We start from the raw sequence: 19,271 nt of genomic DNA on the forward strand, positions 1-19,271 counted from the left end.
CGTCTGCGGGGTGTGTTATGACGCAGAGCTTGCGAACCCCTACACATGTTCTCCTACTCCCTCAGCCGCAGGTGTGACGGCTCCATCCAGCACAGGCTGAGGATATTTTTTCAACTTCTTCTTCTCTTCTCCTTCAAAAATGATTCTCCAGTGCTTCACGTTAATCTTTTGTTGTGTAACGTCGAATGCTACACCCATTTTCAGCTGCTTGATTTTGAAATGTTTTATTCAGTTGGAAGTAATGTATTTCTAAAGTCCATTTGATATCTGTTTTGTGATTGTCTGCTGAGGCAGGGGCATATGCTCTAAGAGAATTGAGAACACTAGATTAGTAGAGCATGGTGTTAATAAAAACAAAGTCAGTGTTGGGATGTATATATAGCTCAGCTACTTGATTATTTACATTTTTTCTGCATAAATATGCAATAAAGCATTAAGCTTTGACATTATAATTGCATTTCTCTGCTTTAAGTACCAAATATGTTTCTTAAAGTTACACTGTAAAACCCAACTGTCAACTTGATTAAATGAAATCAGTGTTCATTCATTCTTTTTTTTCAGCTTGGTCCCTTAATTAATCTGAGGTCACTACAGCGGAATGACCACCAACTTATCCAGCCTATGTTTTACTCCGCACATGCCCTTCCAGCTTGTTGTAAAAAAATTAATGAGTGTAGATAGAGAGAACCCAGTCCAGTAGACTTGAACAAACAGAAGAATTTCTTTGAGACATGTTTTTAATCTGCGGTCATACAGTGTCTTCAAGGAGTCCTTGTATCTGCAGAGCCTACTGGAGGTCTGCAGTCTGCGTGTTTTATCACAAGTCTAATTTGAGACAAAGATGTCCTGTCTATAATGTCTTCTTAGGAGGAGGGGAGATAGCTAAACAAAGCATGCAAATTAAGTTTTATAGTCAGCATGATAACCTGCATATATGTGTTAGAAACCTGCCCAGCTACTGACCAGATGAGTTAATCAACAAAAGGGTTTCTTTGGCCTGAAAGTATGACCTTAAGACAAAGGCAGAGATGTTAAAAGCCTACCTGTAGCATTTGCATCACTTTGGCCCACCCTGTAGTCAGAAAGACAAAGGTTAATGTCTCTCATGGTCAGACTGTTAATAAAATGATATAATCAAAAACAAAAGAATAGAACTTTTCAGTTATATGTAGATTATTGTTCATTTGAAATTAGATTATATAAATTTGTGTTTCCACAAGCTGCAACCCTGGGAAACATCCAAACACACTCATTCACACACATACATTACTGATAATTTAGCTTATCCAATTCAATATACCACATGTCTTTGGACTCTGGGGGAAACCGGAGCACCCGGAGGAAACCCATGCGAACACGGGGAGAACATGCAATTTCCACATAGACATGCCAACTGACTCCGCCGAGGCTCAAACCACCGACCTTTTTGCCATGAGCCGATTGTGCTACCCATTACGCCACCGTGTCACCCTGAAATGAGTGTAATTAACTCAAAGTTTACTGAAAATTAATTCTACTCATTTGAAAAGAGTTTTGAACTCAGTGTTGAAGGTAATGAGTTAATTAAAAACATATTAGGTTTTACTGTGCTGAAATTGCTTCATTTACTCAAATGGATTAAGTTCACATTACTCATTAGGATTCGTTTTTTAACTTAAATGATTTGTTACAATTGGTTTCCTCAAAGTGAGTTACCTTACTTTTTTTCTAATATACACCGTTGTGAAAAACGTAGCTGTAATGTAACTAGTTACTTTCAGGAAGTAACTTATAGTGGAGCTAAGCTACTTTTTTAGATGGGTTTGACAATAGCTGAGCTGTTTCTGATGTGTAGCTTGTAGCTTATCAATCCGTGGTTTCAGTGTCCCCAACAGTGACCAAAATTGTGTTGTTTGATTCATGGCAAAACCAAAAACTGCTAAAATGTGTACCTTCCTTCTAAAGTTGCTTTTGATCAATTTGTCTGTAATAAATATGTCAAATAAAATTAATAAATTTTGCTTCGGCTTAGTCCCTTTATTCATCAGGGGTCGCCAAAACGGAATGAACCGCCAAATTATCCAGCATATGTTTTACACAGCGGATGCCCCTCCAGCTGCAACCCAGTACTGGCAAACATTCATGCACACTTATTCACACTCATATACAACTTCCAATTTAGTTTATTCACTTCACCTATAGCGCATGTGTTTGGACTTGTGGGGGAAACCGGAGCACCCGGAGGACACCCACGTGAACACGGGGAGAACATGCAAACTCCACACAGAAATGTCAACTGACCCAGCCAGGACTCAAACCAGCGACCTTTTTGCTGTCAGGCGTCAGTGCTAACCACTGAGCCACAATGTCTCCCTTATGTCACATAAAATAAAACATAAATTCTAGAAACTATTAAAATGTTATCATGTAAAAACTATATTTCTGATACATGTTTTTTCATTATGCATGTTATAGATTTATGCATGCAATGAAACTTGTTAAATGGTAGGGATGCTTTATTATCACAAAATTCAATATTTAAAAAAATTATTAAATGTCAATTAGTGTAAAAGATATGAACATGTACTGTATGTTGTGTCTGAGGAAATGGTAGGTCTTGCTGCATAGACAAGCTTGACCTTTCAGCAGTTGGTTTCTAAATACAGTCTCCCCAGAAGCACATTTTAAGTACCTTCAATATTAAGGGAGCCACAATATTCTACATTTAGTACAACTTATTTTAAATCACATGAATGATAGAGGAATGATATCCTTGTTTTATAAGACACTACTGGATAGACTTAAAGAAAATTCCCTATCATACCTTTCAGCATGGAAAAGAGACCTTTAAGTGAGGTTTATTAATAAACTAATTTCAAGAGGATCACATGCTAATGATTTATCACAGCCGGTCTCGTATTAAGCTAATCAGTATCATCCAATCATATGAGCCATAAGCTACTATAAATAACCACAGTTTTCAGTCCACTTTATCTTCGTTTGGAAGAAACCCCCCTTCCTCCCCATGCTCCTCCTTCACTTTAGATCAGGCGGCACGGAGGCCCAGTGGTTAGCACTGTTAGCCCCACAGCAAGAACACTGCCAACCCTGGTCCTGCCAGGTCGGTAGGTGTTTCTGTGAGGAGTTTGTATGTTCTCCCCATGTCCGTGTGGGTTTTCCCCGGGTTCTCCGGTTTCCTCCCACCATCCAAATATATACATCATGCATAACAATGAAACATTTGTCTAGCCCCCTTTTTTCCTCACGTGTTCCCTTAGCTACTGCAGACGGGGAGTTCTGAGATCCACCTAGCTCAGGCTCCCCCCTCGCTCTGCAAACGGAAGGAAGCCCCGGGCTCGAGGATCCCTTGAGCTCGGGGCTGTCTCCCGGGACAGCATGCCAAACAAGCTATTGATGAATCATCAGCTAAGTGTGAACTCTTGAAGTAGTTATCGCTGTTGAGGGATGGGAATATGCATGTCTTTTAGGTTAAACTCAAACCGTGAATACCAGATGCATAATACTGCAATACAAATGGTTGATGAGGACTTACATTACGCCTGTAAAATTACATCGGATTAACCTAATATTCCAGACTATTGCACTAAATGTAAATATATAATTGGTTCTTGGTTTCACTGTATGTATGAGTGTGGAAAGCTGCAGTTGTTTTGGATAGAGATACTTGGTGTGGTCTGTGAAATGGTTGAAGAATATATTCCTTTGGAACCAAAATTTTGTTTATTACATATATATCCTGAAAATGTGTCCGTTAATGCAAACAAAAAGAAACTTACAGATTTCAGCTTTAAACAAGCTAAACGTGTTATAGCTTTGGTATTGAAAAATACCCAAAGACCTGTTCTTGCATAATGGATAAAGGATTAGCCATTAGCATACGTAATCAGAGGTAAAGCAGAGACTTTTAAAAAAGTGTGGTCTCAGTCACTTTATAAATGGAGAGATAAAAACTGGATGTCTTTGGAAAGACGTAAAAAGACGTATTTGTATTTTATTCTGTTTTATAGTTTATTTTAAATGTCATTTTTGTTTAACAAATGTTGAGGTGGGAAAGTACATTGTGAAATATCATATAAGTTAATATTCTGTACTGTACGGTTTTGTAATATAATTAAAATCAATAAAAACAAAGTAGAAAAAAAATAGTATGAGTTATGTTGATTTGGGGGGTGTGGGGTGGGTGGCGGGGTTGTGTCATGGGCGAAAGTGAGGGGTGGGAGGGGTGTCGCAGAGGAAATTGAAGAGCAAGACGGGGTGAGGGTATTGGTTGTTGGCAAAAAATGTGTGCAATTATAGTCGTCCTAACTCCAAAGATGTGATCTGAGAAAAGTGATATAGAGAGATATTAGATATTTAGATTTCCATGTAATATGCTTCAACTAGAAATTTCACCAGTGACGACCTACAGTACAGCCAACAGGGCAGGAGCAGGTTCAGGAGGAGTTATAGACCTTCAGCAGAACATCTGCAAGAAACCTTCACATTCTTCTTCCTCCTTTTTCTTTGTAAATTAGTAGACTGTCTTTTATCTCAGGAATTTCAAGCATCCAAGGACTACAGATAGGAATAAATCTAATCTGTCCCTCACGTTGTGTAATAAGGTTAAACAGCACAACTTTTACCAAGATTTTCCCCTGATTTACAGTCTGAACAAGTTTCCTAACGTCAGAGCAAGTCTGCAGATTTCAGTGATTGACAATCGCATAGTATATGATGGTCACAGATTATCAGCAGATGTTTCAGACTTTCAGGAGGATGTCAAAGCCTATTTGATATTTTGAAATTAATTCACAACACATATATTGTAGTTTATGAATGATACATCATTACGGAAACCAAAATCCAAAGCGCTGTAGAGGTGAAATGAACTTTCAGAAATGTCAACTTTGAATAAGATTAATTCTGCAGAATTTTTATGAGGCATGTTTGTTCTGTCTAATAACAAAGCCATCATTATAACATTCTCATAATAAAGAAGAAATGTTTGTGTTTACTACACAGTTAGCGTTGATCAACTAAATGCTTGGTTTTTAAAAGAATGCTTGCTTAAATGTTATACAATATATTAATATAGAGATATTGACATTGACTTGTTACACGCCAGAACATGATGCTGGACATAATGAGCAGTGATTGGATGACTTAGGTACCAGTCACATGGCCTGTGGGTGGTCCTAGGCCAAAAGCTTGCCAGATTGTAAATACCTTTTTGAGAAGACAGCAAAACATTCAGAGCTGTTAATGCCTTTAGACTTTAGAATAAGCTTTTCTGTGGCAAACACAGCATCCAATGTAGACTAAAATGATCAGGGGGTGAAGAGGTCAAGTGTTTAAAGTCTCCTTATTTTACTTTCTCCAAAACCTAATTTTACAAGATTTGAGAAAGTTGCAGCAAGTGTAGGTCACATCGGTGCAATTAGACACTTCCTTTTTACATTTCAGATGAATCATGACATTAATGCAAGGGCATTGTCTTGAGACATTTCTGATGCAGACCAGAATCAATGTTTGCCCACATGTATAGCCAATTAAAATTGTTCTCTTTTTTTACTGTCAAAATGCCCTGTTGAGAAATACCAACTATTTCACCCATCATAACCTGTCTGAAAGGGTTTCTACCTGTGGTATAGGTGTTTTAACGCTATAGACAAGTCCTCAATAAATCAAAAAGACATTTGGGATTTGTGTAGATGGCCAGCAGACAGTGTGTCATAGTTTTTGTTGTGCTAATAAAAGGCTAATCGATTATATGACAAAACCCTGAGAGGCGGACAGTGAAATAAACACGCAGTTTCCAACAGGCACAGACGAGTCACCATTTCCCAATCTCCAACACTTTTGTCAGTTTAACATGCAAAGATATTTATATGTGGTGTCCAGTCAGAGCACTGACTTGTCTTTTTCGGCAAAGGAAATTACACTTTTTATAGTTGTAATGTCTGTGTTGACACCCGGGACGTGAAAATTAGCCATGCTAATGCAAAACCAGATGATGCAGTATGCGTGTGCATGAATGGGATGTCACAGTACCCAGCTTTGTTGTGTTTGGCAAATGAGTATACTGAAGGCAAATTTATTATTCACAATATATGTTCATATCTGACATCTATGAGTCATGTTCTATTGTCAGAACATGCAAATCTATAGCGAGGTGCATTACTATGCTCTATATATCCTCCTGCTTTAATGCTGTTGTAATTTTCCACAATGAAAACACATCACACATCACTTTAGAGTGTAGAGCCATGGGTTTATCTGTCAGCCTGTTAGCTTTAACCTTATATTTACCGTGTCAACTGAATTTATGGCATGTGGTTGTGTGTGTATTATTCCAAATAGACTAGAAGCTTGGCTCACCACTGTCGAGAAGTCTGGCCTACCAAGCTGATTTAAGGCCTGGATGTACCAGCATGGAATCTCTCCTTGATTCGTCTGTCCTGTTGACCTGGTCAACAATGAAGAACAGGGAGAAGAACTTCCACAGCTGGTTGGGACAGCTACAAGTCAAAAAAGGTAAAGAAAAACTCTATTTCCTTTTCAGTAGTCTAATTGATGAGCTCAAGATTTCTCACACTAAAGAGATACAGCTTTGTTGGGCAAAGAGAGCTCAAGGCAATGTGGCTTTGGCAAGCATCATGGTGTGCAGAGAAATGAAATGCCTGTAGATCCACTGCAGGCTGTGCATGGTTAGACGCCAACACACAACTCCATTATGATAATGCCCAGAGACCTTCAAATGGGAGGGACTAATGCTGCAATTCGTTTGGGAGACCTCCAAGTGGGAGGGACTTCCACTGCAGGTTGGTTCGGTTAAGGCTTAAAGAGTTTGCAGCTGTGCCTACTGAGCACATGCATCAATACGGTGTCTGTTTTGTGACCATGTTCAACAATAATTACTGTTTTACATTACTGTAAGTGGTAGGTTTAGGCTTGGGGTAGGTGAAGACGTTAGTAAAACACAACAGATTGGACTCATGGTTGGACTGTGTGTCATGAATTTAATCAATTAAATGCAACAGGAGTTTTTTTACAAACCTTTTGGACCGCAAGTCCCACACATTTGGAGCTGACCTGCCTGTTTGGAACTCCAAATTTCATTTACACCTATCTTAGAGGAGGTGTGAAGTGGTGCTGAAGAGAAATGGACCTGTAGGCAGTGTGGCAGCAGGGATCATAGAAAAGGTGGGAGGATGTGCTGGAGAACAAGATATCGCGGACTGTAATCTGGCAGGCAGATCCCTTGGCAGTCCCCAGTTCTTGGTCCTAGTCCAGCAAGTTTCTACATCTGGGGTAAGAACAATTCACCAGCTTGTCCTCAGCGCAATTGAAGGAATTCCCAAGAGCACATCCAAGCAGCTGCCCAACAGTCCTGGGGGAGAACCGCTACCGCTGACAGCACAATCAAGTGCTAGTCTGTTTCAGAGTCTATCTCCAAAGCTGTAGCTATCAGAAAGCTCAGATGCCTCTAGAGGAACATCAGTTTGTCACCTGTGTATGGTTTGGCCAGTGGAGGACTAGTCCTGCAATCAGCCTGGTTTCTTCCTGTTGTTTTTCTACATTTCATCATCTGGTGCCATTGTCACCTTTGGCTTTTATAGTTGAACTTGCTAGAGCTGCCCTACAGTGATTCATATCAATCAAAATTGAACTGCGTTAAACTGATTCATTGTTAAAAATAACAAAGAACCATCTACACCTTCCTACATGCACACAAATGTACACAAATGATGTCATCATTTTAGGTTTTTGTTACCGGTTTCATGTTAACATAGACATGACAACAGTAACATTTTCAAAAACGTCCTCTTTGTAACCCCTTTTCAGATTTAAGTCATGTTATCATCATGTTAATGCAGAGTTTCCCATTTGGGCTGTAAAAGTTTTGTTGTATAAACAGCCCTTTACAATGAATCTTTGGTGGGTTTATGAATTTTCCAGAGGGTTTTGTAGGTCTTTTCAAAGTTATTTACTGTATAAAAGGTGGTAACCTTCAACTGTTACCCTTAGGAGCTCTTTCAACTTGACATTTATCTATAATTGCATAACATTTTCTACTTTTGAGAGTGTCATTAACCCCATCCTCCAGAAACCTTTGTTCAAAAGTCTGCAAGACTGCATTTATTTTAATATTTGTGATTTGAATAAACTGACCGAATGAATTAGTAGTTTTATTAATTGGTGAGATACAATGTATGGCATTTCATTCAAGAACTTTCATATGGTGAACAATTAACTGGGAAAAAGTGTTTAGAAAAAACAATTAACAAAAAATAATTAAAGAGAGTTTTTTTTAATAAAGTGAAAGAATTGTGTTGCAAATCAAACTGCTTTACTGCTAAAAATAAAATAACTCAATCTGTCATATTCATTTTAATCACTTATTGACTGTAAAGTATATGTCACACAGCTTTGACATGCAGCATTTACTGTGTAACTAATTCAGAGCCAGATGGTATATATGACATGGTGGTGACACAACATATGAATGCAACTGAATACAATGTTTGAGACAGATTGTTTGATATTCCATTGCCTGTATCTTTGATTCAAAACCGCAGGTTTAAAATGTTGGGGGATGGCATTTTTATCCTCACAAGGCAAGAAATAGGTTATAAATTTGATTGTCACTTGCACTTACAAAAGTAATAATGTCACTTATATTCATTAAAGTCCTGTGTGACATTTTTAAATGTTAGACTGTTAAGATATGTGGAATTTCAAAGGTAATGCTAGGAGATCTGACCATGCTTTTACTAATAGTTGTGAAAGTTTTTGGTTTAAAAAAATAAATAATACTTTTATCCTTTAATCTTCAAGTTCTTTTCTTAAGAGTAGAATATAATTTTGTTAGCAATTTTCAATAATAAATTGCTTGGAAACTCAACAAATAATTATAAAAACACCAGAAAGTCATACTTAAAATGACTGAAATAATATACTTCATATAATGAATCAATTTAAATACATTTCTTTATAGGCATTTTGCAAATAATCACAAGAAAATGTATTGTAACACAATAAATGCTGTAGAGGAACAGCACAATTTATGTTTAAAGCTTGGAATAAATTACTTCTGAAATGCAAACAAAAGTTTTTTGAAGAAAGACAAGGGGATATAATCTAAATTTTAGAACTAAATTTTAGGAGGTTGAAAACAAGGACAACTTTTAATAAAATGTGTGTGTCTGTATGTTATGTGAAATTATGAAACAGTCAAGAACAGATTCTCAAACAATGTCAGAATATTAATAAATGTAAATGTTGTATAAATATTATTATTAAAGGAATATATTGATGAATAGAGGTGATTGAATAAGAATAAAATGAGAAAGTTATGATGAAATTTCAATTAATGGCTGTTTGCAATACAATGTATTTTTTGGTCTGTGTTATATAACGTAAATGTACAAATGGAATCAAACATATAATGTCAAAGATACCAAAAGGATAAAATATGTCTCATGTAAAAAGAAGAGATAAGTAAAAGAAGAAATAAGTTGAAGTAATAGACGAATGATGTGTGATAATGGGGTGGGGAAAATAATAAGCTTGTGCTTCATCCTGCTCCATTTCGACCATGTTGAAATGTATTTTGTTTGAAGAATTGTTTTGTGTATGATTTTGAGTAATGCTAAAAATTACATGTGAAATTATTTTGTGTATATATATATATATATATATATATATATATATATATATATATATATATATATATATGTATATATATATATATATATATTATATATATATATGTATATATATATATATATATATATATGTATATATATATATATATATATATATATATATATATATATATATATATATATATATATATATATATATATATATATATATATATATATATATATATATATATATATATATATACAGAGAGAGAGAGAGAGAGAGACTAAAATAATATATTCTTGTCAATCCATTTGATTATAATTTCACAATTACAAAGAATCTGCAAGTATAAAATGCTAAAATGTCCATACTGAATTGTTGATGTAAAGACTGAATCAGTATTTTCTTATAAAGTCTGCAAAGAGACATAAGCAAACATTTGTGAACTTGATGACACACAACCCTTGCTATTCATGCCTTAGTGTGTGGGAGACTCTTTTTGAGTCAGTGTAATTTTTGGGGGGAGGGGGTGGGGGGGTCTCAGAGTTAATGCATCAGTTTGTGTGACTAGATCACACCTTGAGGGGGTTGAAAAGGCCTCCGAGTGGCAATAGATGTGGAACTTTTCAGTATCATCTAAGCCGATGGAGGAGCGGTTAGCATGAGCAAGCCCCGCTGACGTCCATTAGGCTCTGATAGGATGGTTAGGAAGGGGTGGAGGTCTGAGAGCAATCCACGTCAGACACCCCAAGACTAAATCCAGAATGGTGACGTAGCACACATGAGCCAATAACAAGCTGAGAGGACTGTAAGAAGTCATCGGTGCTTGTTGGTACAGTGAGTCAGATATTAGTTGACCTTTTTTATACTGCAGGACGATGATGATGATGATGATGATGATGATGATGATGATGATGATAGAACATGTGGAGTATTTGGATATTATGTTTATTGGAAGAGTGGACAAATGCATTAAGTGTTTATTATTAAAGCTAAAAGAGCTCAAATCTGACTCTGTATGCTGCAAAAGATTGGTGTGGAAATAATTTTATTCATCAGAAAATGCCATTAAAGGGAATTTTATATAAATATGAAAACTGCATCATAATTTATACACCATCTGGCTTTTTATGAGTTTCTTTTTTGTTATTGTTGAACACAAAAGAAGATATTTTGTAGAATGTTGGAAAATAGATCCATAGGAGAACACTATGGAAGTCAATATAGTAACCAGTTTCCAACATTCTTTAAGATATCTTCTTTTGTGTTACCTCATTAATTTAGAAATTATATTGGGTGAATTATGCCTTTAAATTTCATAAACAATTACAAAGAAATGGTATAAAAATTAAGCGTGTTAAAGTTTTATTAAACATATTTTCTTGTTTGTCACCACTATCTTTAACAGAATAAGAAAACAAGAAAAGTTTTTATCCTTTTCACAATATAAAAGCAAACAATGAGACGATTGTTAAAACCACTGTTTAAAATCAGGGCTTCCTGTGTTTTTACAATGCTAATTTACCAAAAGATTTAATGGTAGTAAATAAAACATCAACATATTCTGGTAACACTTAGTAGATATAAGGTATGAACTTATTTTGCATCCTACCCAAAACCTAAACCCATCTTCTACTTTAATAACTATTAATAAACAGCTAATTAGTAGTTTATTAAGCTAGTAGTTTTTATTGCATCTTTAAAAATAAGATTTTAACTATAATCACAAAACAAAAACAAACAAACCAAGAGACAATGCCCATTTTTAAAATGCAATGCTAAAGAAAGACAGAATAAATATATTATATTATATTATATATATATATATATATATATATATATATATATATATATATATATATATATATATATATATATATATATATATATATATATATATATATATATATATATATATATATATATACACATACACACATGGTATATACACACACACACACACACACATTCATAAATTGTAAAATGTAAATAAATAAATAATAGCAATATTGCTACTAATAATAAGTAAATAAATAAACAAAATGAAAATATATAAAGATTCAATTCAATTTAATTCAATTCACCTTTTAGGCTTTTAAAAGGTGTTTGTTGAAGTGTCCTATGAACCAACCAGCTATGAGCTGAATATCACCATCACATACACTGACTGAAAGTAAAGAGAAAGAACTACAATCTAATGGCGAACTGTGATGCAAAATAATGTACTGTTGAACTTGATTCCTTTAAATAAGTTGAATGAACCACAGTTTTGTTGTAGTAAAAATGAAATGAGAAGGTTTTTTTGTCCACTTGATTGCCACCTGTATGTTTATTAAATTTCCCATTAATTGTATTTTATTAATGTCTACCCCTACCCCTACACTAAACCCAATCGTCACAGTAATGTAAAAACAGATCTGGATCTGGAGACTTCTCTATTAGTATAGCTGATTAACCATGTGGATGGATGATAACAGCCTTCTGAGCCTATCAGTAGTATTTAATCGAGTGATAACATTCAAAGCGGGTGGTTTTACTATCGTAAATTGTGGTTAGTGTAGAAAACCATAGTAATTACTGTAAAATGTATTCATCAGTGCTAAATTTAAAATCTTGGTCATCTAAATATTTCCATTTGAAGCTAAAATAAATAGTTAATGCATTAGCGCTACTTAAGTACTTAAGTAAATTAACTTAAGCAGCAAATAATTATTTAAAGACACTTTGTATTAAGAGTTAATCAGAAATAAACTGCTTAAATGTATTGTGCTTGATTACAATTTCAAGTTTGTGCAATTTCTAATCAGATAACGTAACAAGCATATGACGTCAGCAGTCATTTGATGCTGTTTTGCATCTCTTAAAGTCATTTAAAAGTCATTTGAGTCTTATTTTATTAATCATAGTTTTGTTTTTTATTCCATTCTCATATAATTTAAATAAGCCACACAGACAGACTGATTGAAGAATCAGATAAGAACATGATTGAATTATCGCAAAGCTCTCCGCGGGAGTGTTAACTACCTGCAACATAATCAGTCTGTTGGGAACAAGTTTTATTATGTATGCCTGGAGGGATCCTGCAAATATACACTGAAATCAGATGCGGAATTATAAACTCAGGAGCCAGAGCTCTTTCATTAATTTACCCATATCCTCTTACTTAATTTAGATCGTATGAAAATGTGACACTGTATCTTGTGTAAAATCCCAAATTCTTCATTTCATATGAATGCATGCATTACTCTTTGCCTGCAATATTAGACTTAGATCCAAATATCATGCAAAGTAACCACTTTCATTTATCCAAGCTTCTTAACTCTACAATGCTTAATCGGGCATTGTGTTGGCGTTTAATGAGTACTATTACAAAGTAGACTTAACACTCTAATTGACCATATTTTGTCTGTAGTGAAGTCGTTTAAAGAACGACTGTTTTAAATAATGGTTTACACACACTGCATTGTTGGTTTACAAAGAAATCAAACATAATCCTGTTGCACTACTACACTTGATTTTGGTTTTATTGTAATAATAATAATAAAAAAAACATGTTAAATGAGAATCTGAAATATTTTATACACTGTAAAACCCAATAAGTTAAGGTAACTCAAACCATTTGAGGAAATCGATTGCAACAAACTATTTAAGTTCAAAAACTAATCCCAATGAGTACTGTGAACTTAATCCATATGAGTAAATGAAGCAATTTGAGCACAGTAAAACCCGATAAATGAAGAGAACTTAAACCAACTGAGTATTGTAAAACCAAATAAGTTAAGGCAACTCAAACCGTTTGAGGAAACCGATTGCTACAAATCATTTGAGTTAAAAAAACTAATATATATGAGTACTGTGAACTTACTCTATTTAAGTTGAAGTAATGAAGTATTTAATTAACTCATTACCTTCAACACTGAGTTCAAAACTCTTTTAAATTGAGTAGAATTAACTTTCAGTAAATTTTGAGTTAACTACACTCAACAAATTTAATTTGGTAAAGTTGATTGTTGGGTTTTACAGTGCAGCATACTTCAAAAAATAAAGATAATTAATGTTCAATAATGTTTTGTTTTTATTATTTTTAAGTAAATTGGTCTTCATATTTTCAATTTTTTTCACAGTGTATGTATTAATTCCGGTACTTTTACCATAAACTGACATAGACCAACCATAGAGGTTGATATTTTTGAAATTATGGATAAAAGTTCAAGTGTTAAATGACTTTTAATAGCTGTATAAAAAAATAGTTCTTAAACCGTCATTTTAATGCATGATGATATATGAAATGGTGATTGAACATTTTCACTTTTTTTCACTTTTCCGAACGATCAACTAAACTCAACAAATATAGCAACATGACGTCATTCGAGCGCACACCGATGCGATCTGTTTGAACTGTATGAACATATACCACTTCTTGACTGGCAGTGTGTGTCACGACTTAACTTTATCTTATAAAACATTTTTAATGCTTTGTTTTAAAAAGTCATAATAGCTGCACGAGTCTACAGAATAACTACCTTTAGGCTACATCTAGACATCCAAAGGCTTTAATGTACCTGAATTACTTTGAAGTATTGTTTTCCTGAACATTACTACTTGTCTTGTTTGTATATACGTTTCTGTTTTTGTATGTACATTACTGATATATTGGATGTACTACTTAACAATTTTATAACATTTTTACATTTATAACATTTATAAATCTTTAGAGAGAGAGAGAGAGAAGACTAAAGTGCAACCTAGAAACATATCAGTTGTCAATTTGCTAAAGGGTCAAGTAGACTAGTTTAGAGGAGAAGCATTGCAATTATACGTTTGATTGCTCGAATAGTCGTGTCTGAGTTTTGATTGGCCGGTGCAATCAAGCGGGAGTCTTGCACGGAGCGTCACCGGCTGTTTTAGTTAGGCTCTATTGGAGGCCACTCGAACCTAATTTCTTTAATCAGAAACTTCGCACTGGGGCAAGACACTCTAAACTGAAAAAAAATAGACAAGCTATCTGTTAGTTTGTGTTTTTCACCAAAAAAGCATGTACATCAATAAGCCTCAGGGGTTTAATTGAATTTTTGATGACGTCTCCTGTTCAATAGAATTGATCTGCGACCGAACATCAGCAATGATCATAATGAAAATGTCTCGTGAGTTGGTATTACGCATGTGTTTATGATTGACGTTCGTGGTGGTGTTGGGGGCAGAGCTACTGTCGTTTCCACCGCCCGTGTCGTGTTTACGCAAGGCGCAGCACCCTATATAAAGCTCCTGAGGTGCGGGCAGGGTAGAACAGATCCGACTGTGGACAACTTCTTATTTCTGAAAGAGCTCGTCAAGACTCGGGAGACGCAACGAAAGAGCGTTGGAGCAAGAAACTTCAAGCCTCCAGTCTAGAGAAATAACTACCTAAACTCTTCAGCTGCTGAAAGTAAGTTTCTTTTGTGTTTATCATTTTGCATGTGCAGGTGGCGAATCAAAATATGAGTTGAATTTTTTACAGATAGCCTACTGAATCAGATAGATGGGCCATGGGAAAACAAAGAAATCTAGGCTTTATTGATTTCATTAATGCTTAATTCATACATTAATTAATGCTAAAATCGGATGCGGAAAAAGTTCATTTGTATTAACCAGCGCTTTCAGTACCATGGACAGCAGTCATTCCAGCTGACGCTCAAGAATTAACCCATTTAATACTTATAATTAGCCACTATAAATATGAACGAATAGTATTTTTAATTTTATTAACTAAATATATTTTATGTAAATTTTATATTCATATTTTTCCTCATTTCAAAACAAAAAAATTCTTATCCCATCTGTGCAGTTCCAACTGTTTTGATCTAATTTCTTTTTTGACTTTCTTTCTGATAAATAGGCTTTATTTTTAAAATCTTTAATATGTTTTATGTTTGTATTAGCGTTAAGTTTGCCATCGTGATCAGTGTAGTAATTAACGCGCAAAGTTATTAGCCTAAAACTGTTTAACACCTTTTCCACCTGTTGTCGCGCTCTCACTCGATTCAAGCGTCTAAAAAACGCAAAGAGTTATTTTATTTATCTTTATTTTTAGATGGCCGTCATGCTGAAACCCTGGACCGTTGTCGCCACTGTCCTCATCTGTGTGCTCCTGTGTCTCGGGACTTTTGTGGACGCTTATCCGCCTAAACCGGAGAACCCTGGAGATGACGCTGCTCCGGAGGAACTCGCCAAATATTACACCGCGCTGAGACACTACATCAACCTCATCACGAGGCAACGGTGAGGAGAAAAAAATACACACGATTTGCTGCACCTGTAACTATGCATATTTACTTCTTATCACACCCCACCTTTGAGGTATCGACCAAGAATGAAGATAACAATCATTTCCCGTTGGTGTCAGTGCACCATCTCCCATTAATATGTCAGGACAAATGACCAAGTTCTGCAGCAGGACTCTGAAATTGCATTACGGCCCACTTTTCTGTGGCCAAAGGCTCTTCATATAACAAATCTGAGTGATAAAAGCCAAGCAGACTCACCTCAGAGATTGAATAGGCTACTTATCTGTCAGAGATTGATGCTTCTCACAGCCTTGCCCTATAGAGAACTACATTTATTTACATAGTTATACTCTCCTAATAAGCCTTTGACATTTAAGGCTCAGACAATGAGCAACACAGTCACTCTTAAAAATAAAAGTGCTAAGAAGAGCCAAAAGTTTTCACAGTGATGCCATAGAAGAACATTTGTGGGTTCCACACAATTCATTCATGTTGTCCAAACACAAATTGATTAAGTTAACTTAACACTTTTGACAAATTTATGTAGATTGAACATAAAAAAATTAAGTTGTCTCAATGAAATCTCAAGAATTGTTTTGTTTCAGTCTCATTTTAAATAAGTAGTTTGAACGAGCAGAAAAGAATATTTTTTTGAGTGAGAGAACATTTTAGCAAAAAGTTCTCTGAATAATTTTCAGCCATCAATTTCATAATCTATCTTCTTTCCACTGTACAGAGCCTTTTGTGGCATGCAAATTTCTACAGATGTTAAAAGATTCTTCATGCTCTGTAAAAAATGCAGAGTTCCACACAAATTCTTCATGTTATCCCAGAACAATTTGATTAGTTAACTTAATCATTTTTACAAATTTAAGTGGATTGAACATAAAATAATTAAGTTCTTCCAAAACAACGTAAGAATCATGTTGTTTCAACTCATTTTAAATAAGCAGTTTGAACAAGCAGCAAGAGTAATTTTTTTGAGTGTGGAATAGTCAATATCAATAACTAATGAAAGGGCAGTTTCATTAAAGTAAATACAGTAACATTTGTATCTCCATAAATTGTCTTAAAGGGAAAGTTCACCCAAAATATTTTTTTTATTTATATATTAATTATATTATTTTAAATTATTTTATTTTTCCACTTGTTCCAAACCTGCTCAAATTTCTATCTTCTGTCGAACACAAAAGAAGATATTTTGAAGAATCTTGGAAACCAGTAGCTATTGACTTCCATTGTATTACTTTTCTAATGTGGATGTTAATGGTGACAGGCTTCCAACATTCTTCAAAATATCTTCTTTAGTGTGGAGCAGAAAAATTAAACTCATAAAAGTTTGAAACCACTTGAGGGTGAGGAAATTTTCCTTTTTTAAGTAAACTATCCCTTTAATTCCAGAACCTTCTCATTCATCTCAGCCATTAAACATGTTTCCGGTAAGATATCAACATGAAAGTCTGTGATGAATATCTGAGAAGAAATGAACAGATGTGATGGTTCGAGCAGCTAAATCATGTGTACGCCACAGTCGTGACTGAGTTAAATGAATGTTGGCTTATTCACAAAGTATTGTTGACGACCGTAATGGGGAGCAGGTGAGATTCTGTAAAGCTCATGTTTCAGAAATGGCTGTAACATTACAGTTTCCTCTCAGACTCATTGATGTTGCTCGTAGGCATCTCTCGAGGAGGAATCTGAGCATGAAATTGCTTTGTTTATCCTGGCACCAAACAGCTTGCCCTTTAGCTTGTTTTTATCTTAGGCCTATTCATATTGAAGAGGCTGTTCGGAGATAGAGTAATACTCAAGCATCCTCATCCTTCTTTTATTCCCAGTTTCCAATAGACTAAACATTCTGCAATCCTTAAAATACAGAGTTTGCATGAGGCTTTTTCATTTGAGTGATCTCTGTCAAGTCATCTCATTGACATGTCTCAAGCACATTCAGTCGACAAGCAGTCAAAAACGTTTAACTGGCAAATTAGATTCATAACGTCTGGGGTGAAGAGACAGTTTGTATTTATATCAGTGATTGGTGTCTGACAGATAAAGTGGGCTGACTAGTTCTTTTCACTTCCCGACACTTTCACACACCACAATGAGCTCACTGTATGAGCAATTTGAGATCATTATTTCAGTACTGAGATGTCTCCAGCTAAGCTACACGACTAGAATGAGGTAATGAGGGGATAAATTGTCATATTTCTTACATTCAGGTATGGGAAAAGGTCCACTTCGGAAGATGTGATGGCAGAACTGCTGTTCGGGGATGACACAGAGCACAAACAGAGATCAAGGTGAGATTTTGATTTAATACTTCAGCTGTAATTTAATGTTAATGATGCCTACATGTTTTATATTATTTTAAAGCAATAGCTGCTCCTGATTTAGCTGGTATTGGAGTAAATGCATTTATTTAGATGTGTGGTAATAGATTCAGGAACAGCTCGTGAATTTTTCCCACCTGTTGAGGAGTCAGGAGGCATGATGGGATTCATGGCTTCCTTTTCATCTGTCCATCAGGGAACGTACATGACCCATACTGTATTTCTGAGAGTCCTTGACATTTAACAGCGCTAATTAGGCTTCGAATGAGAAGAAATCTTACTGTTCTTATTAATCGAAACTGTAAAACACTGACAGAAATCTATTATTAATTAGAAGACTGAATAATATCAGGAAAATGTCACCGAAGGAAAAAAAATGTTTATTTATTGATGGCATATTTGTCTTTTTCAGATACGACGACTCTTTTATGTGGTGAAGTTCAGGGACTTTCATGTGGCCTGTCCTGAGCTAAACCCACCTGTGCCTCCCACAGAAAACCTTCAGACAACTATATGAGAACCAGTCGCCGTCAGACAAGCTCATCAACCTCTTGATCAAACGCATCCTCGTTTTTACATTTTGCTTTCACGAGCACTGAACAAATCTCATTAACAAATGTAAATAATATATTATAATAGAAACTATCACTGGAAATGTATATGTGTATACTTCATTGTGTCATACAAAAATTATGTTTGTTTTTTATTTTGAATGTAAATTATTCTATGGGATTAAAAGTTTATTGGATGAATCTGGCTATTTACTTGGCTCTGGTGTTTTTATTTTCCTGGACAAACCATATGCAGACAAAGGAGTCGTTTAATTATTTAGTTAATTAGCTATGTATTTTTTTCTTCTTAATTTAGTCTGATTGATAATGATAGAACAGTTTTTTACCTCTATGAAAGGTTATTTCGAAATGACCAGCAGATGTCCCTCCTGTTACATAATATGGATCTCTGATAGCGGCCATACGTCAATAACGTAACATTTAAGACAAAATCTTTATTTATTATCATTATTAACTTTGACTACTTGTCTAGAAAT

General features: G+C 35.0%; 1 protein-coding gene across 1 annotated transcript; it reads left to right on the top strand.

The window, feature by feature from the left end:
• The first annotated feature begins 14,916 nt into the window (after positions 1–14,916).
• Positions 14,917–18,983, top strand: pyya (peptide YYa). Its single transcript, XM_056451487.1, has 4 exons — positions 14,917–15,055; positions 15,701–15,888; positions 18,113–18,193; positions 18,636–18,983. The coding sequence occupies exons 2-4, from the start codon at positions 15,701–15,703 to the stop codon at positions 18,658–18,660; spliced, it is 294 nt and encodes a 97-aa protein (XP_056307462.1). The 5' UTR covers positions 14,917–15,055; the 3' UTR covers positions 18,661–18,983.
• The last annotated feature ends 288 nt before the right edge of the window (positions 18,984–19,271 follow it).

This window comes from Danio aesculapii, chromosome 3, assembly GCF_903798145.1.
Source record: "Danio aesculapii chromosome 3, fDanAes4.1, whole genome shotgun sequence".
Lineage (NCBI taxonomy): Eukaryota > Metazoa > Chordata > Actinopteri > Cypriniformes > Danionidae > Danio > Danio aesculapii.

Coding starts and splice junctions, on each gene's coding strand:
- pyya (XM_056451487.1), top strand. CDS start 15,701: ATGGCCGTCATGCTGAAACCCTGGACCGTTGTCGCCACTGTCCTCATC. Junction 15,889..18,112: donor AACCTCATCACGAGGCAACG/GTGAGGAGAAAA, acceptor TCTTACATTCAG/GTATGGGAAAAGGTCCACTT. Junction 18,194..18,635: donor GAGCACAAACAGAGATCAAG/GTGAGATTTTGA, acceptor TGTCTTTTTCAG/ATACGACGACTCTTTTATGT.